This window comes from Cryptomeria japonica, chromosome 5 (genome assembly GCF_030272615.1).
Source record: "Cryptomeria japonica chromosome 5, Sugi_1.0, whole genome shotgun sequence".
Lineage (NCBI taxonomy): Eukaryota > Viridiplantae > Streptophyta > Pinopsida > Cupressales > Cupressaceae > Cryptomeria > Cryptomeria japonica.
Genome location: NC_081409.1, coordinates 458,382,647 through 458,406,571, shown reverse-complemented (window position 1 = coordinate 458,406,571; position 23,925 = coordinate 458,382,647). Strand labels below are relative to the sequence as shown.

The 23,925-nt window shown below is 36.3% G+C and overlaps 1 protein-coding gene across 1 annotated transcript in view; it reads right to left on the bottom strand.

The window, feature by feature from the left end:
- Positions 1 to 1,296: 1,296 nt before the first annotated feature.
- Positions 1,297 to 23,925, bottom strand: part of LOC131060880 (putative clathrin assembly protein At2g01600) — an 81,960-nt gene continuing 59,331 nt past the window's right edge. Inside the window, exons 12-15 of the mRNA XM_057994298.2 lie at positions 18,175 to 18,330; positions 17,972 to 18,047; positions 17,700 to 17,821; positions 1,297 to 1,998 (exon numbers count right to left, since the gene is read on the bottom strand). Of these exons, the coding sequence (XP_057850281.1) occupies positions 1,615 to 1,998; positions 17,700 to 17,821; positions 17,972 to 18,047; positions 18,175 to 18,330 (738 nt within the window). The 3' untranslated portion in view covers positions 1,297 to 1,614. The remainder of the gene's footprint in view (positions 1,999 to 17,699; positions 17,822 to 17,971; positions 18,048 to 18,174; positions 18,331 to 23,925) is intronic.

The following is a 23,925-nucleotide window of genomic DNA, read 5'->3' as shown; positions in this document are numbered from 1 at the left end:
TAGAACAGAGTTTTACGAAGTGTGATCTGCATCATGCGCTGTCATATTTATCTTTAATTTAATGTCCAGGCTTAGTCCTAGGCCCACTGGATAGGCTTTAATCACCTCTTAACTAATTTTAAAATGCTTTTAAATTCCACAATTGAAAACAGATGGATAAGATAATCCTTTTGATACTCGATACAAAGCTTGTAAATCTCCATCATTAGCTTGAATGAAAATATGATAAATTGAAAATCTAACTTGGGTTATTGAAAAGGAATTTAGAGCACGTTGTCACAAGGTCGAGGTAAAGTTTTGTTCACTATAGTAACAATTGTTCATTCACAATCTACAAATCAAAAGAAGGTTAGAAATCACCTACCGAAACATCTCACAGATAAATACTCAACTTGAATAAATATTTATTCAGTATTGTTCTACACTAGGCATCAAACCATACCTGCCTAGCCCCAGTATTTAAGCCTTCGGTTCCCATTAATGCATACTCTAACTCCTCTATGCAATGTGAATTCCACTCTTGATTGCTTTCATGCTCAGTAGTATGATTTATTTTTCTTATTATGCTTATAAGGCATTTAAACTAACTCAATTGTTACTAGTAGCCATGTATTTTCACATAACCAATTCCCAACTAACGCATAGATTCTACTCATATGGTGCCACTTACATAAATTTTCATCTATAAGATTCAATCTAAGTTGGATTGATGGTGAAGGTATGTGTAATCCATAATGGAGATCACATTAAAAAAGATGCGAATCGTGATTTGCAAATGACTTGGCGCATGCACACTTGTACATCATTCCAGCACATATAAAGCATGAAATGAATGGCAAAGGACTCCGCAAATGAAATTATGCAATCACATTCTTCAGCATCCTTTTCCCAGTGTTCTCTTTATGCATTATAGGTTTACGCTACATTATACAATTACATTGTTGAGACTCGTTATACATGTATCCTACTTCAAACAATTTTCAAAATGGTGTTTAGCAAGAGACATTGACCAAGATTATTTTCAATTGGTAATACACATTATGAGACTCATTTATAGCAATGGATTCATTAAATGTTGCCTGCCGCATACCTTATTTGTTACACCATCCAATAAATGGGTAACTAGTTTGCTCGTATGCAACTATGAAATCCATAAAGTCTTATATATACGATCTGATTCGTCTCAGAATGAATACAAATAATGATAATAAAATTCAAATAATTCCCCTTAAATCATCACCCCATGGATTTTGATAAAGTATTGATGGTTAGCACATTATTCTTAACATTCTCATAGAAAACGAAAAAACAATAAAAATAACATATTGAAAGAAACTGATGAAGAACTGAATGTAAATACATGTTTGTCATCAAATTTTTGGTTTAACATCCCCAAGATAAAACTCAACTCATTTCACACACCAAAATGCTGTTAGGATTAAACAGTATTTCTAACTGAAACATGCTACTTGAATTTAGAAACCCATGCTCTCCTATACTTGATAACTAAATTTAGATGAATCAGTTTAGCCATATTAATATACACAACTACAACACTAGCATGCCGGCAAAAATCAAATACACAAATTTTCAACACAACAAATATATCTATGCTTACAGCAAACCAGGATTTCCAAATGGGTTCTTTTCATGGGGATTTACAGGATAACTCGTTTCGAATGGATCAATGAAAGGGTTTGCAGCTGGCTGCATTGGAAACATTTGTGGCGGCATTGGCATCATTTGTTGTGGCTGTTGCTGAAGCATCATTGCATTTTGCTGCTGAGCCATTGCTGCCATCTGAACATTGGTAGGTGGTGCAATATTGTTGGACATGGCAAATGGGTCATGTACTCCTGACGATATCGCAGGGTGAGACTCAAAAGGATTGTTTCCATATGGGTTCGTTCCATAGCCCCCTTGAGCACTATATAGAGTCTGCCGTGTCATTGCATCATCATACAAGCTTTCCAGTGTAAGCTTGTCTAAGCCTCCAGCCTAGTAAAACACAAAAAGGAATGGTAGGCAAATACTTCAATGACCAAGATTTCAATAAGAAGCTAAATTGAGTACAATATTTCAGTCCCTACTACCAATTATACCACATTCCTCAGACTAATAGAAAAGCTAAAACAAAAATCAATACCTAACATTATGCATACAATCCCATCACAATAAGCTGCTGGAAATATTAAAAGGGGTATTCAGAACCCTTCCATAGTTCTCTATGCTGTTATAAAGAAGAAACAAGAGATCAGGAAGCCTATGTTGTATTCTATGCATTCACAGACATGCGTGCAAGAAAACAAGGAAATAGTAAAGGATCCATTTTAATATCGAACCCTCTCTCCTAGAGATTCAGAGAGAGTTTGCTTACTCTGCAGCCAATAAATTCTGACTCAGGCTCAAGACTCAACAAAATTTGGCAATGAATAAAGATTTTGGAAAAAAACAGTACTCGACAAGTACTCACCTCCTGTATTTCTAGCAACTCACCAGGCAGATTTGGTTCATAAGCATTCAGAGTTTTAGAACTATGGGACTTGTAGCTTGAATGGTAAAGCATCTCAGCATTGGGTTCTAGGTTCAAGCCCTAGTTAGTTTATGGAAAATTAAATGGTATCAAAATCAAGCTTGAACCCTAAGCCCAGAAGTGCAGCTTAAGGGCAGTCGTGGAAGAAAAAAGGCCACTGTTGATCACAAAGAGACTAGTGGCTTGAGATGTAAAGCATCCCAGAATGGCAAGCATAGTATTGCAAAGATTCTTGGTTTTATTTTTAACTGCTGATTGATCCATGGAAATTACATATATAATATCAAAGCCAGAATAGGACCCCAAGCCTGAAATTGTGCCTTCATGGGAGTGTTGGAAGAAAAGAAAACTATACCTTGGGCCCACTAGTAGCTTTGAGTGGTAGAGCATCCCAGCACGCTGAACATAGTCGTGGGAAGGACCTAGGTTTGAATCCGAACTGGTCCATGGAAAATTACATAGTTATCTAATGGTTAACCAGCCTGATTTATCACTGACCATGAGCATAACATGTTCTCTAGCATTGAATGCCTAACTAGATAACAGATAATAAGTGATATTGGTCAATACTCTAACCATCCCTCCCCCCACCACCAGCACAAATTACACCTTATTGACATTTAATTTCCTGCAGTTTCTCCCTCATTTCTTTTGTTTCTAAACTTGCTTTTGTCAGATTTACCCTTTCTTCAACTATTTTTATCTTCTGTTGCTTTTCTTCAGCAATGACTACTGAAACAATAGAATATCAATAATGGGGCAGTGACAGACCGAGGTTAAGAGTTACATTGTCATAGTAAGTTGTTTAATAAGACATCCTTTGTCCAATACTAGATTTTGTCATAACATACCCTAGTTTCCAATTCCAATAAATTTGCAGGATCTGCACGTTTTATATTTGTCCCTCAAACTATCCCCTACATACGTTTGTTTTGTAAATGCTTTTGAAGCTTTCTTTTCTGCATATTAAAACCATTAAATTTTGTTCAAAGTTTGCTTGTACAGTTAGAAGGAATATGTACTCTTTTAAGTTACTTCTGAAATAACAAAAAAACCTTTGTTTATAAATCTTTGGAGACACCAACTTACAATCAATAGCTGCTGTCTGGACTGATTCTCGAGTAAAATGACTTCTGTCTAGGGCATGCCACACTTGACATCCTCCACGACAACATATGGTTTATTCACTACGGCTTCACCTCCTTTTAACCTAGTCTCTTTCATTGGTGTAAATTTTAGAGTAGTTCTAGCCTCCTGTTTCTTTTGCAGCTTCTTCTCAGTCTTTCAAATTATTTCCCGGTTGTACTTGCAAGTCCCCTTGACCTAATTTCATTATATATGGGTAAATAATATAATGCCTTGTCATTGTAGAGGCTTAGAAATAGAACTGTCAACATCTAGTAGAACACAAATTGACCAGCAATGGGGACAATACTTCTAAATTAAAATTTTCTTCCAAGCATTTTCTACAGTCAGCATAAAAACAACTAAAGTTTATGTATATGACTAAGACACAAACATGCTCGGTATAAACAACATCACTCTCTCCTTAATGTTTCAACCAAAGAAACGGGACTCGAACTCGGCTCGGACTCGGCAAGGCCGAATCGGACTCGGACTCGGGACTCGGAGTTAGACTCGGCTTCAGACTCGACTGGGCTCGGGAAAGTGAAAAACTCAAGAAATTTAGAGATTTTTAAAGATTTAAAACTTGTTTCATGCACCCTTTATTGAATACACCTTAAAGACACAATAACATCATCAAACTTGGCTCAGTTGATTACATACACAAGTATACATCAATCACATTAGCATAAACGCAAATTGTAGCTGAAGAAAATAACAAACATAAATATATAAATATTGTCAAATGTATACAATATTACAAAACTCATGGAATAAAAAATCCATGTCATCATATGATCATCATCAAATGTTCCACACAAATACCAAAGGTAAATACAATTACAAGCCTATGGCTCAGAGGAGCATGCACCCTCTCACCCTGGCCCCCTGCAAAGGCGTTTAAGGTAGGTCCTGGATGATTCGGCAGCCATAGTCGCTCCCCGTGGCACCATGCCATGCTCACCAACATCAGGAACATATGTGTCACTATCAATATCTCCTGTCTCTGCTCGTGCTCTCTGCTCCTCCTCTGCCATGGCTATAGCCTCAGCCTCTATATCTACCTGGTCGATCCAATCGGTGTCAGACTCGGAGGTTAAATTTTCCCTACTTCTATCGACACAGTTTCCCCCCATATTTTTCAACAGGGGTTTGGCGCGATACAGGGCGAGGTCGAGGGGCAACGCCCCGCGAGGTCAAAAAGACTTTTATTATTTAGTAAAGGCATCAGGTGTTATTTTTCTATTGGCTGACATGTTGTAACCCTAATTTTTCTCATTCTCAGGCAAAGGTTGTAGTGAACAAAGACGAGAATATTCAGTTTATACCAAACTCGCCAACTTGACGAGACTGGTGAGTTTGCTCGCCAAACTCGGTCGAGCCCGAGTCCAAGTTCCAGAGACTCGACGAGCATGTCTCGGACTCGGACTCGCCGAGTTTGGCGAGTTTCAAGCGATTTTCTAATCTCTGGTTTCAACTGTATCTGTTCCAATTCAAATTTGTAGTTGGTGTCAAAATGGTAAATTACCTAAATAGTTTATTATTAGGTCCTATTCACACTAGCATACCTAAGCGTGCTTAGGTCGTTTGCTTTTTGTCTCTCATTTCATAGGATTAAGACACGTCATGATCTTATTATATCCTAACGTTTCATCTAGTGGTCTTTATAACGAAAAATTCTCATTGTATATAATTAACTATATTGTATCATTATTAATTTTGCATCTTATGAATTCTCTAGTTAAATAGCAAATCTATTGTTTCTCCTCTATGAAAGAATGTTTTGGTTGCAGGTGATCCTGGGCTGCTGTGAGGTTGAATCAACAACACTTACATAGTATCATAGCTCTAAATCTGCAACTCTTTCCTCTTTTTGGAAGTTTTGACTAGGAACTTTCATATGATACATCCTAATGCAAAAATGGACCTCATAATTGCACTTAGAAGATCCAAGAACCTACAAATCCACATAAGGATAGGGTTTCATTACAAGAAAAAATTGAACATTTTTTTAAATAAACATCACGAGTGGCCATTGTAGCAGTCCATATAAATCCATAGTCATACGACTGCCTTGATATTTGTTCTATCATTTCTTGAGCCTACCTTGATTTTTTTCTGTCTTGAATTTTGTACCCTCAATTTCTGTGCTCAAAAGATATAGCTATATATTTTATTAATTTTTAGATCTGTAGAAAAGGGGATTTTTAGTTTGTGGCCTGGCCCACTATGGCCTTAGTCACATGGATGACCAATACCCATCTATTAGGCGTGAGCCCCAAAGGCCTAAGCCCCCAATAGGATTTAATAATAAATACTAATAAAAAAATTAAAATATAAAAGTATAAAAAAATTAAAATATAAAAATAAAATTAAAAATATTAAAATTTAGTTAACTTTAATGAACAGTCAAAAGGCATCAAATGAAAAGTTGTGATTCCCTCAAACGTGAGGTATAAAAGGGGGAAGAGAACTTCATTTGAAACAGCAACTTGAATCTACAATCAGAAGTGCAGATCTGATTTATATTATAAGACAGAAATGAAGAGACAAGACCCTTTAAAGGGATATCTCTTTCCAAGGAGATGTGTCTCCTCGATGAGATATGAAGGAATAAAAAGAATAATCAATTAATATAAAGAGGAGGGAATCTAAATTCAGATTCTGCATTTGATACAGAAAAGTGCAGGCATCGAACAACAGCAAAACTTCTCATATATGCAGCAGGCTGATCTGTGAAATAATATATTGAATGATCGTGGTATGCAGAAATAGTTACGTTACTATGCATATGTATTTATATCAATCATATGTAGTTATGAATGTATACAATTATGGCAGTTATATGCAGATCTGAATGTCTGAATTTAACATAAATATCAATGTATTTAATAATGTGAATTTCTATTTGCAATAAACGATTATGTTGTGGAAAGGAAGGGAATGCAAGGAGGGGAACGGCGAGGGATACCTCACTAGCCATGCCACCTCATGAGAATGGTTAAAGGACCACACAAGGCCAAGGAGGACAGAGTTTCTGCCCATGGGCCTAGGTCAAGGGTTAGTTTAGGGGCGCACCCTATTGCAAGTCTCCCCTACGAACCCCATATTGATCAATTATTGACATGAGCTAGAAGGAATCCTCAATCATAAGACGAGAGAAGGATGGCACAATAGAGGGAAACGACGTACAAACCCCACTAGGTACACCACCTCATAAGAATCGTTAAGGACCACATAAGGCCAAGGAGGATGGAGTTTCCGCCCTTGGGCCTAGGGTAGGGGATATTCAGGGCACTTTATCATGTCTCCCAACTTTACCCTCATTATGGTTGAACCCCCATGTAATCATTTAGATTTGTTATGTGTTATAAGTATATATATTCCTTAGCCCTAGAAATGGAAGTATTCTATGGATTATATCTACATCATTATCTAACTTGGTTGCAGGTTTCCAAGGCAAGCTTATCTTACTCATGAGTAAGGATTATATCTCTAACTATATTATGTTCCTTGTTTCATTTGGATTTGTGAATTTAGGGTAAATTACAAGGTAATCCGGAAAAGGGACATTACAATTGGTCAATCTTCTACAATTCCTACAAAAACCCATGAAGGGGCAGTTTTATAGAAACAAGCATAACATGGACATACAGTATCAAATGTTATGTCCAAATCACCCTTTTCGAGCCCTTGCCTTCAATTTTCTTATAGACTTTGTCAAACTTGATTCATTCCTATGAAGTTTTCTCCGCTTTTGATGGACGCTTCAGTTCTAGATGAATTGTTTGCTCCTTTTATCCTATTAAACTAGATTGATGTTGGTTGCTTGATACTTCCTTTTTCTCTTGAATGGTTTTCATTGGATATTTAGTATTTGGGCACACCCTTGCCAAAGGATTTGCAATGTTGAAAGTTCAATGCCATCATATTTTCTATAAATTATTAACTTGCATGGAAAAAAAATGGTATCTCCAAGTACCCTCGTCTCCTATTTTCAAAAATAGATGTGGTGGTACCGATACCAGTTGCCCATATCAATACCAGTACCAGTCTCGTGGCAACCTAGAAAAAAAGATATGTTAATAGAATATAATTCATGTTCATACTATTATGACCAAAAAAGAGAATAGTATGGATTAACAAGAATATAATTCATGTTCGTACTATGTTGAAAATCACTTGTAAAGATTAATAACTAAATAGTATGAATGGTAATATAAGATGTATAATTGAGGACAAGGATTGTGCAGTTGTTCAATTTATAAATAAGAAGCCTAGCTTATAAGTGGAGTATATACTGGTAAAGGAACCAGTGCATTAAATTTATTTTGTTCAAAAGTGGGGGAATTAAGATAGAATTTGAACCAATCAGCATACCTCAATACTAACCATAGAACATGAGGACTTCAACATAAGTTCAAACTAGTTGAATCTAATACGAATAGGCAAGACAGTTCTTGGCTTGCCTTAGCATATCATTCTTTACAATGTAATGGCATGGTATATTGTGCCAGAAACTAGGAAAAAAAACAATCCTTAATCTCATAACCAAAAGATGTAAGATGGTTAGACAACTGAAATAATATTTTAAGATTAGATCCTTTTCATTATTCAAAACTAAATAGTAAGCTAGGCAAATTTTAAGGCTCCCTAGTAGTATGTGTCATATTAAAATCACTTAGCGACATTGCCATTATGAGTTGAATGCTTGGAATGGCAATTCAGTAAATGCAATCACTAATTAAGGAAGAGGTTGAACTGGCTAAGAATCATTAAGAATGTTAAGACCCTAAGATCTATATGATCTGAATCTATTGCTCTTCTTAAGTTATTAAATTCAAAAACAAACTTGCCAACACAATATAAGGAAAGAAACTAAACTCCAAAATTATTTATAGATCATTCAAACATTTAATCGTGCTACAAAGATTTACTTAGAAAACTGCAAATTCTAAAATTCTGATTTATTCATAGAAAACTGGAACAAAACTCTTAACAGCAGCAGTTTGCTTACAGAACATCATATCCTCTAACAACAAACTTTCAGCTATAGATATTGCAGACTGAAAATGGAGTTTGAGCAATACACAGCAGAGCAGAGGTGATTCGTGGGGGTTTCGTCCCTTCACCCAGGCGTGCACGATAGCATACAAATTATCCAGCATACCCTGAAATCAAACTGAGACTGCAATATATAATAACATGGGGCGGTTTAGGGAACCACCTTCACAAGAAACCCTAGGGTGGCTAGATGCTAAAGACAAAACAGATCTAATTTCCCTTCTAAGATGCAGCTGTCACTACAAAACAAAATTAGGCTTCTTCAAGAAATCGATGGTTCTAACTAGAAGATTCCAGACCAAAACTGATTCTTTTTTCCTACAAAAGATAAGACTAACAGCTAGCAGTAATCTGATTTCTTCCTCTGATTTTTCTAGAAGGAGACAAACTTGCACAATTGGCAGCCAATCTCATCTTTCACAGGTTCATCACAGTCCTCCCGTCCCCTAGTTGCTTGTCCTTGAGCAATTTCAGGTTAGGGTGTTCAAAGATTTCAATTCTTTCCCAGGTTGCATCTTCTGGTAGTAGTCCTTCCACTTGATTAGATATTCTGGAATTGCTTTGATACGTAACCTCTTCTCCCTTACATCCAGAACAAATTCAGATTCAAGGATCAATTTTCCTTCATAGGCCAAAGGAGGGAGCTCCCTGGACGGGTCAATCTGCTGTCCGAGGGCTTTCTTTAAGCATGAAACATGGAAAGTATTGTGAATTCTGTTGTCGGGTGGTAATTCCAACCCGTAAGCAACCTGTCCCACCTTTTTATTCACCCGATAAGGACCATAAAAGCGTGTTTTAGCTTCTCTTTTCCGCTTCCCTTCATAGACGATTGTCTAAAAGGCTGCAACCTTAGAAAAACCAAATCACCCTCCTCAAATGCTCTTTCTGTTCGATGTTTATATGCATGCATCTTCTACTGATTTTGGGCTCGTTGCAAGTTCTCTTTGAGGGCTTCCAAAAAATCCATGCTCTGTTGAATCAAATCCGTAGCACTAGGTACTCTACTATTAGTGAGAATCAGATCCACAAAGGAGGTTGCATCATAGTCGTCAATGCTTTAAAGGGGGTCATCCCAATCGACATATGATAAGTAGTATTGTAGCAGTATTCCCCAAGATGTAGCCATTTGACCCATGATGTTTGTTGACTTGTTACGTAGTTCCGTAGATAACCTTCAATCCACTTGTTCACTATCTTTGCTTGTTCATCCATTTGTGGATGATAACTGGTACTAGGTGTCAACTCCATTCTTGTCAAGTGAAATAACTCTTGCCAAAACAAGCTAAGAAATCTGATGTCCCTATCACTCAATTGTTTTCAGCAACCCATGTAGCTTAAAGACCTCCCTAAAGAAAAGATCCACCACATGAGGCGCCTTAAAGTCTGATGATATAGCATAGAAGTGTGCAAACTTGGTGAGTCTATCTACCACCACATATAAACAATCCTTGCCTTGGGCCTTTGGCAAACCGGTAATAAAATCCATAGATATGCTTTCCCATTTTTGGCTAGGGATAGGTAGAGGCTGCAGTAACCCTGCTAGAAAAACATGCTCATCTTTGTTCTGTTGACATTCCTTACATTCCCTTACATGCTGCATCACATCCTTTTCTAATCCTTTCCACGAAAAAATGCTCTTGTACAGTGGCTAGCCAATGGAGTGTCATGGCATGCCTTCAAGATTTTTTCCTTCATTTTAGATTCAAGCATAAGATATACTCGCCCCTTGTAGAGAATCAGCTCATTCATTGTTTTGAACCCGTCATCTTGTACCTTTCTCTCCAAGATTTCACTAGCAAATGAATTTTTACATATTCAGCTGTAATCAATGCTTTCCAATCAAAGGTTATATCAGAAATAGAATGCAAATGAGGTTTTCGAGATAAAGCATCTACCACTATATTGTTATTTCCTTTTACATATTCAATATCAAAATCATAAGTTTGGATTTTGCTAATCCGCTTTTGCTGTCTATCATTCAATTCTCGCTGATTAAGGAAATACTTTAAGCTACTATGATCAGTTTTTACCACAAACTTATTGCAAACTAAATATTGCCTGAATTTGGTCAACACATGCATTATGGCTAGCATGTCCTTATCATAAATAGAGAAAAACTTATTGCAAACTAAATATTGCCTGAATTTGATCAACGCATGCATTATGGCTAGCATGTCCTTATCATAAATAGAGAAATTTACGTTCAGCCTACTTAAGCTTCCTACTCTCAAAAGCTATAGGGTGCTTGTTTTGCATCAGAATAGCCCCTATTCCCTCTCCAGATGCATCGCATTCTAAAACAAAAGCGAGTGAAAAATATGGAATTGCTAAGACGGGGCACAAACGCATTACCTCCTTAAGCTTATTAAAAGCTTGTTGGGCTGATGTTGACCATATAAATGCTCCTTTCTTGGTTAGATTTGTTAAGGGGGCTGCCAACTATGAAAATCCACTAACGAACCTCCGGTAGTAGCTGCATATTCCAACAAATCCCCTTAACTGTGTCAAGTTGTTGGGTCTAGACCATTCTTGAATGGCTTTGATCTTATCCTCATCAACACTTACTCCATGTTCGCTGATCTTGAAGCCTATATATAGGATTTCTTCTTACCCAAATTCACACTTGGATGTTTTCGCATAAAGAGACTACTGCTCTAAGATTGCCAGTACCTCATCTAAGTGTTGTAGATGACCTCCCAAGATTTGCTATAAACCAAGATGTCATCAAAAAAGAAAAGGACAAATTTTCTTAACTGCTGAATAAATACCTGGTTCATACATGATTGAAAAGTTGATGTGTCATTTGTTAAACCGAAGGGCATCACCAAAAATTCATAGTGCTCGTAGTGACACCGGAATGCTGTCTTGTGTACATCTTCATCCTGCACCTTGATCTGATGGTATCCTGAACGCAAATCAATTTTGGAGAAGAAACTAGCTCCATGTAATTCATCAATCAATTCATCAATGTGTGGCATTGGGTAGCGGTTCTTTATAGTATTCTTATTGAGGGCTTGGTAATCAATGCACATTCTCATGGTTCCATCTTTCTTCTTGACCAACACTACAAAAGATGCCAAAGGGCTGGAACTAGGCCTTATATGCCCCATGTCGAGTAAATCTTTGATTGCCTTTTCAATTTCTTCCTTGTAAACCTTTGAATGGCGATATGGAGGGATCATCACTGGTTTTGCCCCCTTTTCGAGTTCAATGATGAGTTGGAAACCCCTACTTGGTGGTAACCTGGGGGTATGTCTCTAAAGACTTTATTATGTTTATCCAAAATGATTTGAATCTGCATGTTGTTAGCACATTCTTTCTTTGCATCATTTGCATTAGTAATAAGGCATTTTGCTGCCCAACCTACCTGTTTCTTATGGAACACCCACTCCATCCTCTTGGCCGATATTTCCATTGTTTTGTTAGACATTCCTTGAAGTACTATCCTTTTTCCATTATATAGGAAAGTCATTTCTAAATTCCGGTGGCTAATCCCATATTTATCAATTGCATGCAGCCATTGACAGCCCAAGACTTCTTCCATGTCCATGTCAATCACATAAAAATCATCCTTCAATTTGTATTCCCCCATAGACAACTTCATTTGGGGAACCTTCTGAGTGCAAGAAAGAGTAGTACCACTGGCTACCTTTACTCCAAACCCTTCAATCAGAACTGTTTTCAGACCAAGCCTCCTCACTACTTCCTCATTTACATGGTGGCTCCACTGTCAATAAGGATGATTACTCATTGTCCCTTCAAAACACCTTTTATGCGGAAGGCAAAATAGTGTGGTTCTCCAGTAAGTGTTACAAGTGTACCACCTTCCGGCTCCTCAATTGTTTCTATTTCATTTTCAACTTCAGCTTCTTCACTTTCGGTTTCATCAAGGAGATCACCTCAATATAACGTATTTGTCCTTTACCTAAGCATCGATGCCCTTGTTGCCAAGGTTCCTTGCATGTAAAGCACAGCTTCTTCCGCCTTACCTCATTTCTACTAACTTTCGTTTGATTGTGCCTTGCTAGAGGCATCCTTGGAGGTATTGGATTTTTCTGAAAGGTTTTCTTGAATTGTATGGGTGGGGTTGTCCTCCTACTGCTGAAAGTATCCTTGACCATTGAATCCTCTAAGTTAGATTTGTTGTGGTGGCTTCTTGGAATCTTGTCAGGTTTAAGGCTTTGAGCAACCCCTTAAGTGGCTCAGCTAATCCTTCCACAAAGAGTACTATTAGCCTCCTATCCGTCACATCGGGCATGATTACCGCAAATCTCTGAAATTCTGCTACATAGTCTTCCACTCTACCTTCTTGCTTCAATTGAGCTAGGTTACAAAAATGAACCTTGGGGTTGGTTGTATCGAATCTTTCAATCAGCCTTTGGCTGAAATCTTCTACGGAGGAAATTGAATCATGTCCTTGAGTTACAAGTCCGTGGTACCACCACTCGTGAGCGACTCCTTCCAAGTGTAAAGTGGCGAACTTGATAGCTTCTCCTATCATTGGGTTTAATAAGTGTCCGGCTTTTGCAACCAAGATCTTGTTGTGGTACTACTTGTTCCATCAAAATTTGGTAAAATAATTTTGCCCCAGCATTGTTGAATGTCTTTTCTTCCATCATACTCCTTTCTCCTATATCCACCTTTGGATTTCAATCCACAATAGTCAGGAAAAGACATGTTATTCTTAACTGCTTCATATAACGTATTATATCCGCCAAAAGGCGGTCCATTTCATCAGGCTGGTCGGGTTGATCCTTCTTGGCCTCTTCATTTGGCAAAAATTTAGCCCTAAATGTTTTGGCTGAATTCCTCTAGCTACTGGGGGCAAATCTTGCTTCATTGAAATTGCTTCCTTCATCCTAAAGGGCAGACTTCCCTTTATTGGCAACGCTTCCTTCACCCTTCTCATTAGGGTAATTCCCGCCAGCTTGATTCTATTTAAGCCCTCTCAGTAATTGGTTGACTTCATTTAATGTCTCTGCTAGACCAAGTTGCAGGGCTTCAAAATGTTTAAAGTAGGCCTTTACATCTTCATCACTGTCGCCCATGTTGGAACTCTTCTTTCTTTCTCTCAGATGGTACCGCTATTGCCTCTCACTTGTAAAACAAACCCACAGCTGGCAGGGTTGAGGCTCTGATACCACTGTAAAGACCTGAAGATCTATATGATCTAAATCTCTTGCTCTTCTTAAGCTGTTGAATTCAAAAACAGACTTGCCAACACAACATAGATATAAGGAAAGAAATTGAACTCCACAATTACTTATAGATCATTCAAACATTTAATCGTGCTACATAGATTTACTTAGAAAACTGCAAATTCTGGAATTCTGATTTATTCATAGAAAACTGGAAGAAAACTCTTAACAGCAGCAATTTGCTTACAGAACATTGAATCCTCTAATAGCAAACTTTCAGCTATAGATATTGCAAACCGAAAATGGAGTTTGAGCAATACACAGCAGAGCAGAGGTGATTCGTGGGAGTTTCGTCCCTTCACCCAGGCGTGCACAATACCATACAAATTATCCAGCATACCCTGAAATCAAACTGAGACTGCAATATATAATAACATAGGGCAGTTTAGAGAACCACCTTCACAAGAAAACATAGGGCAGCTAGATACTAAAGACAAAACAGATCTAATTTCCCTTCTAAGATACAGTTGTCACTACAAGACAAAATGGATACAGCTGTCAATACAAAACAAAACTAGGCTTCTTCAAGAAGTCGATGGTTCTAACTAGAAGATTCCTGACCAAATCTAATTCTTTTTTCCTACAAAAGATAACACTAATAGATGGCAGTAATCTAATTTCTTCCTCTGATTATTCTGGAAGGAGACAAACTTGCACAATTGGCAGCCAATACTGCCACCCAGGCTAGGTGGCCTCATCTTTCACAGGTTCATCACAAAAAATTTATTTCCTTTCTACTTAATGGAGTAGAAGGGTTTGAGAATGAAGACCCTAAGGAATCATGATATCTCTAGGAAACCAATAGCCATATGTAGTTTGTTGAGATGGCAACTGAATGAGAGAAGATCAGGACTATAAATAAAATTGAAATAATATTTTAAGATTAGATACTTTTCATTATTCAAAACTAATGTGTAAGCTAGGCAAATTCTAAGGCTCCTGGTAGTATGTGTTATATTAAAATCACTTAGCGACATTGCCATTATGAGTTGAATGCTTAGAATGGCGATTCGGTAAATGCAATCACTAATTAAGGAAGAGGTTGAACTGGCTAAGAATCATTAAGAAATTCTTTCCTTTCTACATAATGGAGTGGTAGGGTTTCAGTATGAAGACCCTAAGGAATCATGATATTTCTAGGAAACCAATAGTCATATGTTAGTTTGTTGAGATGGCAATTGAATGAGAGAAGATCAGGACTATAAATACACCGTCATATGGATGAAGTTGAATAACATGATTACAATGGATCATTCACTTGTATAGATTAGTCACACCTATTGATGATGCAAGCCTAGATATTGACAAGGACATCAAATGATTATAATTATGCAAAGATGTAAGCTTGATGTATCCTTCGAAACCAATCCTCTTCCTTATAAAAAGTGGTGCAACTTTTACAGTTCATTATACCTTGTCACTGATTTTATTATACCTTGTCATTAATGAAATGATAATTAAATGTTGTATTAATTAAGAAGAGGAATAGTCCTTACACAGAAAATTACAAGACAATCTTTCCATAACAGAAACGATCAAGAATAGGAACACGAAAGATAGAAAGGAAACTTCCTAAAACTAACTAAAGATGAAAGATATAAAACAAAAGTTTCTAAATACTAACTAAATGACTAAGATGACCATTATATCAATATTACAATATTATTTTAATACCCTCCCTAAATGGTCATTCTACTAACTACCCTACAAAAGATGTGACATAATATGCAGGTCATGTGGCCATGGATGCAAAGAAGGCTACCCCCTTCGATGACCATTATATCAATATTACAATATTATTTTAATACCCTCCCTAAATGGTCATTCTACTAACTACCCTACAAAAGATGTGACATAATATGCAGGTCATGTGGCCATGGATGCAAAGAAGGCTACCCCCTTCTCCTCAGAACGCTCTACTACATGAGCCTACTGAGACCCTCCCTACTTCTCCAAAACTTCTAGATATGATCAAGTTTACCATAATCTTTCTACCACAATCCTTCCAACATTATGTTGGGTAACAAAGCCATCCCTCCCTTTATTCAAAGACATCGAGATCAGCTTCTCAAAACTCACGCAAAAAACCCATCATGATTTCTTTGGAAAAAATCAAAAAACCCTCCAACGAGAAAGAACTCATGATTTTTGTGTGAAAAAATCGTGCAAAAAATGAATAGAGAAACCACAATTTTTTAAGAGAAAGTCGTACAAAGCCCTCCATGATTTTTTGTGGAGAAAAATCAGAAAACCCATCCATGATTTTTGAGGAGAAAATCGTACAAAACCCCGTAGTTTGTTCAAAAACTTTACTTGCGGCCATCATTAGTAAATAGAAATAAAAACTCCTTGATACCATGAAATGATAATTAAATGTTGTAATTAATTAAGGAGAGGAATACTCCTTATATAGAAAATTACAAGACGATCTTTCCATAACGGAAATGATCGAGAATAGAAATACAAAAGACAGAAAGGAAACTTCCTAAAACTAACTAAAGACAAAAGACATAAACAAAAGTTTCTAAATACTAACTAAATGACTAAGATGGTCATTATATCAATTTTACAATATTATTTAATAGTTAATATATATGCACATTGCCAACGAATGCAATTAAATTTTGTTAAAACTTAATTTGTTTGTTGCTTTCAATGAAATGAAAATCTCAATTGAACTCTAATATCATGTGTTAAGGTTCTATGGTGTATATGATGATTGCCTTATCAATGCTATCATATGAATATTTGAAATTTTCTATATTTATTATTTTTTTTAATTTTACCTATTTTTCTAATAGTCATCACCTTGTCATCCCCTAAAAATGGCTCCCTCCCATCCCCATCCCCATCCCCAAAATGCATCCTCCATCCCTTGCCATCCCCATTCTGGAAACTTGGGGTAACATAGGCCAAAAAGGCTTTAGATGAGGCAGCTTCTACATATGACTTTTATAGTGGAGGTAGCATTGTAACTCATTGCGGTTCAAATGAAATTGAACCAAATGTTGGGTTTGATGCTCTCGACAAAAAGCAATATGAACATTATTGGTTACAGATTGTGTTTTTTTATATATATGCCAGCATGCCTGATCCTCAACCCATACCTGTTCCCATACTAAGGCCGACAAAAAGAAAGGAAACTATGTGGGTTAGGTTGCAAGGTCATCTCACTATTGTGTTGCATTATTGACTGCCATGTGTAAGCATCGCAGCAGCCATCCAGCGTTGCACTGTTGAAACTTGAGACAAGCATGATTGGAAGGCGCCCTGAACCTAAGGATATCTAGCAAAGAATGTTAGACCATTTTAAGCAATAGAAATGAATGCATGAATTCTTGCATTAATCTGAAAGCTGAAACTAAGTACTTAAAAAAGTTGTGCATTTCAATTACACTACATGACAACTGAAGCTAAGTCGGTTCCCAACAATTGCCTCTGCTTGATCAAAAGAAAAAAAAAGTTCAGGTTTGTAGGCTCTTACAAATGTGGCTTGCAGAAAACAGATCTAAAATCCTTGATAAAATGAGTCTTAATATCCAATGTATTCAAAAAGATAAGGGTGATTGATATTTGGCAGCAACACAATAAACCCAGTGTGCGGAACTGCCTATGAGTTATGAGTTTGCACAGGGAACATTGGAAAAATCCAGTTCACACCATGTCCCCATATGATTGCCCTCCATAAGAGCATCTACTAAGTTAAAAAAATGGATGAAGATTCAGAGAAAAAATTCTGCAGCACCTATGTGGATTGACTTGGGAGAGTAACAACTTACCAGTTTACTCTCCATGAGACTACTATTGTTATTCGTGGGTGTGGTAACCAGTGCTAATTCCCACCCAGTCGAATCCACGCCCAAGCCTGGCAGACCATTTGATTCATGGGAAGTTGTAGCACCTGCATAAAACAAGATAAGAAAAAGAGAAGTTTAATGAACAAGCTGTATAGTGACAAAGTCAAAAAATAAAATCTTGAAATACAATTGATCCATCCAACTAGCTGAATGTGCTCAAATTAACATACAGTTCACTGTTTAACAGTTTTTACCAGATGTAACAATAGCTAAAGCCAATGCATTGCTTTCCTCCAGAGCTGAGGGATCGGGATTCGGCTCACTCAGACCCTATACAAAGAAAAATAAATATCAGGATGGGTAGATAATGCAAGGCTGAAAAATCAAATTTTATGAAGGGTTGAGATAACATTGGACAATAAAACCCTCAAAGTATTGCTTTATATTCAGTGTTTACCAGTAAATCACCAGTCTCTGCAGAAGGTACAGTTACAATAGCATTTTCCTGGAGAGGAGCTTCAACCCATGTAGCCTCCTTTTCTGAGTCCTTTTGTTCTTCCACAGTTACAGATTCATCTGGCTTATAGGTCAGAAGAAGCTTGTCTTGAAATTCCTAGCTCAGGATGACATTTTCCCAATCAGTCCTATACAAGTTGGAAATCTTAGACCCATAAGTAAATACAGAAATTGGAACTAATCACTAAAACAATACTTTGACAAAGAAATTCATAATTCACTAATCATTCAAACAAGTGAAACAGAGGGTTGGGCACTGACTTTGGTTAATTCTTGCTAAAGACATGGTGCACTAAGGGTAATTGCTTGACAAAAACATATTAATTAATGTTTACATCAGACAGGTTGAGATTTGACCAATTTTCTGGAGTAACCAATCTCTATCATAAATATACCCCAATCCCATACTTGACATTGTAAGGATCCCTGACTTGCTCTTGTTCTCCACAAAGAGAGGATACTACAATTAATATGGAATTCAGTATCTTTCAACATGGCATGTCTTAAACATTTGCAGTTCTGTCTTAATTTTACAGAATTTTTCTACAGCAGTATATGGAAAATCTTCTGATATTAATCTAAACTTTAGATGATGAGGCTCATATGTTTCACTGGGTCTCTTACACAGAAGAATGTTGTGTGAACAGAGAATATAGGTTTTAGGACAAAAGACGGACAAAGCATAACTTAGTCTAGGAAAATAGATAGTAAACAAAGCAAAAGTCTATTCTGGGAAACAGAATAAAGAAAATAAGCACAGTTTTGTTAAGATGGCTATTCCTACCTATGAAATAGCAGGCTCCAACCGCAAACCTACTGCTTGTAAATATGGACTGGAAATACCCATCATACTATTTTTCTCTGTTTCATTCCATAGACCCTTCTACATTGGTAAGGATCAGTGGTCCCAAACCACCAACCTCCTTATAATACTGATGATGTTGATCTATGGAATGGGAAGTATTCATTATAAAAAAATTCCTTTAGGGATTGATAAAACATGCAAATTTGCCAAGCTCCTGCTTGTATTCTCTTTAGAGATTTGATCATTATAGTAACTATAATAGCCATAGGATTTGTTTCCTTGTGCAAAAAATCTGACTTTCTGGCTAAGCACTTGATGCATTTCTCTTCATATTTGGGAATGTCTCGCCTGAGAGTTTTGGCTGTACTATATATTGGTTGATTAATTTAGAGTTTAATTGTTTTTTGTTTCTATTAAATTTGTTTTGCATATTTTCAGACAAATGTTTGTTTCCAGAATTTTTAAATTTGAGTTTGGTTCATTAAAGCAATATCTGAGCAAAAAACCATTAATGCCGCCGCTAATCAATTAATATCCAAAGATCACAAGGAACTCACAATAGTGAAACTCCTGTAGACATCTAATTTTCAAAATGTGGCTAGTGAAAAATAATTTGATGGAAAATCCATTAGTATGGATGGAAACAGTTTGGTATATAAATTTTCTGTTAAACATCCAGACCTTAGTGTTGGTCTCTTTGAATACAAGGCAACCCATGAAGACAGTTGTTATCTAACCCAATTGCTGTGCGTCCTAAGTTCCTAACCACCTTACAGTTGCTGTTGTTGAAGGTTCCCTCAAAAACAAACCTCCAACACAAAAAACTGAGAGAAATATCAGCAACCTTAAATCAAATACGATATATTGGTTATGACTTGTCTATTTAAAAAAGACTAAAGTCAGCAAATCAGGGTATGTTCTATGCAGTGAGAAAGGGGTCCCTTTGCTATTCAATGCACTATTTATAACCTGTCAATTAAAAAAGTCAGCAAATCAAGAGCAACTCCAAGAGCTTAGATGCACCACACATTGTAATTATTCTTTAAACATGCAGAGAATATTAGATTCTAGAATAATCCATTTACAACAAACACTCTTCAATGTCATCTGGTTATTCATAATCCAGTCTATATCATATAAAATATATAAGAGATGGAAGAAAACAGTTGGTAAAATTCCAATAGAAGACAAACAGAGAGGAAGATTGCTGTAATGTCCCTTCTCAAATGACAGGCCATAGGGAGTCAAGCTCTAGCCTGCAATATTCCCGAGGCTAGAATAAATAAATAATAAAGGGAATAATTGAAATATTTCTGAATTAGGCCCAAAAAGCTATAGCAAGGAGCTGAAAATGTTTTAATTAATTGTTATGGCTTAAAAAGGGGGCCATATTTTAAAGCAATGTTATGTTGTCTTGGCGGGGTCATTTAAAAAAAAATTAGTAAGTTTGCATTTTAGACAAAGTCGATTAAGTTAGAAGCTTCTAGTATAGAAGCGACTAGATACAATGTATCTGTGGCTGGCATACAATTATAAAAGAGAGGTTGATGTTATTGTGGGGTTATATTCTACAGCGATTGATATATGCTTGTATCTATTTGGAAGCTCTGCAAATTCTCTTCCACAGGACAAAAACCCTGTGTTCAGGCCTGGACGTCACCCCAGACCAGCAATCTGTGCATAAGGCAGTAATCAGCTTCTCAAGGAAGCGATAACATTGGTTATTGATCATAGTGCATACATGGCGTCATACAGATGTGAAGGCAGCAATGCTTAGGGTGTATTTAATCAGTATTATGAACAGCTGCACAATTTGTAGAAATCCATATGTAGTCTCTCTGCTATTCAGTCCTATATCAATTCCTTGTGTTTTGCAATAATAATCTGTTTACAATATTGTAATCAGTGCTGCCATAATAGAATTATCAGTCTATCATTCAAGAAGGGATAATTATATTGTCAATAGATCACAAATTCCCAGTTAGTTCATTATAGTGGTACCAAAGCAATTGTCTGAATTCAAATCAGTAGTATCTATCTGTTATTCTTTTGAATTCCAAGTTAGATCATTACAATTGCCAATAAGGAATAAGCAAGTAGGAAGGATGCAGACAAGCACAATGTTATTAGAAGAGCTATCTACAGAGTCCTGATCTATTAATTTCTTCTTGTTGACGATAGAAAACAAAAGCTTACGTCTTTAAATCATGATATATTAGTTGCACCCATCAAATCAATATAAAATTTCAAAGATGTCACTTGTAACATTTTGAAATAATGTGAAATTAAATTTTATTGTAATTAAAGGAATCTCATATTGATGTGGCAATGACATATGATTAAGTTAGCAACTTTGCCCCCAAAGGCCCTCATACCTGGCCTGAATGGGTCGAGATACAGGGATGGATTGCCTGGACCCCAAGATCAGCCTGGACATATTTCATTATGCATTAATACATTTATATTATCTGGGTCTATGACCCTGTAAAATCCAGATTCCACACCATGGAAGCAAATATCTTAAAATTATTGTAATATATCCTTTATCACCCAAGCTGCTGAGAAAATCAAGAAAATATCAGAGTATTAAAAATTCCTGACTTATCACAAGATTTTGGCAATATTTTCATTTTTGCTAAATATGCCCTCGGCTTTGCATTTTTTTCTTGTTATGCTTTTTTATAATCTGTAGTACTGTCAACAATAACAGCAGAGGATTTGCAGTTCTCCTTGCTTCTTTTTGAATCTGCCTTAGCTTTTCACCATATATTAGCCTACACTAGTTTAAAACTAATTGCAGATTCATGTCATTCTTATTCGGATATATATCTTCAGCTAAGAGGGTGTAATCCTCCCCTAAAAGCATATGCTAAGACAGGATAATTGTATTTTATAACTTTTTTTAATTTATTCAACTTCTCTTATCACAAAAAAAGAAAAGTCTATTTAAGAACAGATTTAGATAAACATCTAGGGATATGGGGGTATTCATTCCTAATGTAGTACACTGCTTGTTTGACATTGTGTATTGACATTCTGTGTACTTTTATGTTAATCAGGCAAGAAACATATTTCTCAAATTGGGGAGGAACTGTAATCAGGAAACAGTATCTTAAAAGATAGGCTTTTCATTTCAGCTATAGCTTCTATGCCTATAAAAATAACTTTCATTCTCATGTACAGCAACTCTTTGTTCATGCATGCTTTATTGTTCAAACACGTATTTTCTTGGAGTCTCTTTTCTGTTTTTAATCCCATATTGCTTCAAATTAAGGACATTAATTGATATCAGGGGCAAAATCCAACTTTCCTCCAAATTCAGCCTTACAATTGTACTTTACAGGTTGAAATTTGCATTTTGTAGTTTGCCATTGATTTTGCAGTTTACATTTTCAACGCAAACTATGTGATAAAGTACTATGCAGTGTGTACAGTAATCAGCGATAGCAATATAAATAAGAAAAATCCATACTTCAAAATTCACGGTATACATTATGCACTCTCCTTTACTTTCACTCTCACTATCCATGCAAATAGGCTGGCTTTAAATATAGAAAAACATCAGTTGTTTCTCCTTTTTTTCTGCGTTTCTTGGGTTCTCAATCTTATCCTGAGAAATTGAAGATATCTTTATCTTTTGGTTTTCCAAGAAATTGCCAAGAACGATGTTTGCTTTTATGATCCAAAACACATCATTTACAAGCTAAATACATTGATCATACTGTCTGTACTTGTCCTCTATAAAATTGCCCAAACTTCATCAATAATCATTATTATTTTTGCAAGCTATTTTGTATTACTTCTTAAAGAGGTCATCTGTGTCATCCCTCTATTATTCATTTTATTGCAGCTACAAATGACAGGAACATATTTGATATTTCTGCTCTGAAAATTATATCACAAACATCTCGAAAGATAATAATTATTCTGTTCCCAACTACCCATCTCAGACATGAGAAATGGAATTCCCTGTACGACAAATTTACCAATTGAGAAGACAGAAATATACTCTTACATCACAAGCTTCAGTTTCCGATTACTTATTTTTTATTTGAATTTAGCTTTGCCTGTTTGACACAGGGGGCAGATTTAAATCACATGGAAATGTACTACTAAAGAAGCTGTTTAGACCCCAAAAAAAAAGGAAAAATCCATATTTTAAAATTCATGTGTACACTCTCCTCTACTTTCACTCTCAAACAATATTTCAAAATTGGAATAAGGGTTCTAAAACCAGAAACAAACTGCTTTAAATTTCAATTCTTCAATACCTAACATATTATTATAATGTCTAACCTTCTTTCACATAGCCAATCAAGCTGTGATCTAATGGCACGTTGAATCACTTGATGCAAAAACAACAAAAGTTTAATTGCTGAAGGGTGTGCAACACCTCATCATGACAGGATGGGAACACCTGACACACATTTTCAAGGTTAGGAAATGGTTGTCAGATGTTACCTGGGCTGGGAAACACAAATGTCGGGCACTAACCAAACTAGGAAATGCCACGCAGGCATTTACAAACTTAGTTTTTGCTAATAATGGGGTTTGTGGTAGCCACTAAACCAATACAAAGATATTTATATTTTAAAAAATCTGCTATTTTGAATTTCAGTTTAACACCAAAATGAATTTAACTTAAGCACAGAAATTGTAGGGCATTTTTTTCTTGCTGTAGCAATGGGTAAGAGAGTGCGGTAGCAAAAACAACATTTGGTGTGAGGGATATTTTGCAGCTATTTTTGTGTTTACTGAGGTGGTAGAGCTAGCAATGTAGAAGCTTTTGTAGCTAAAGAAAAATAGGTATCAGAAAGGATTTCACAGCTACAACAAAAATATTTGTTGTTTCTTTCATTATCCATCTACTGCAGAGATATCTCCATC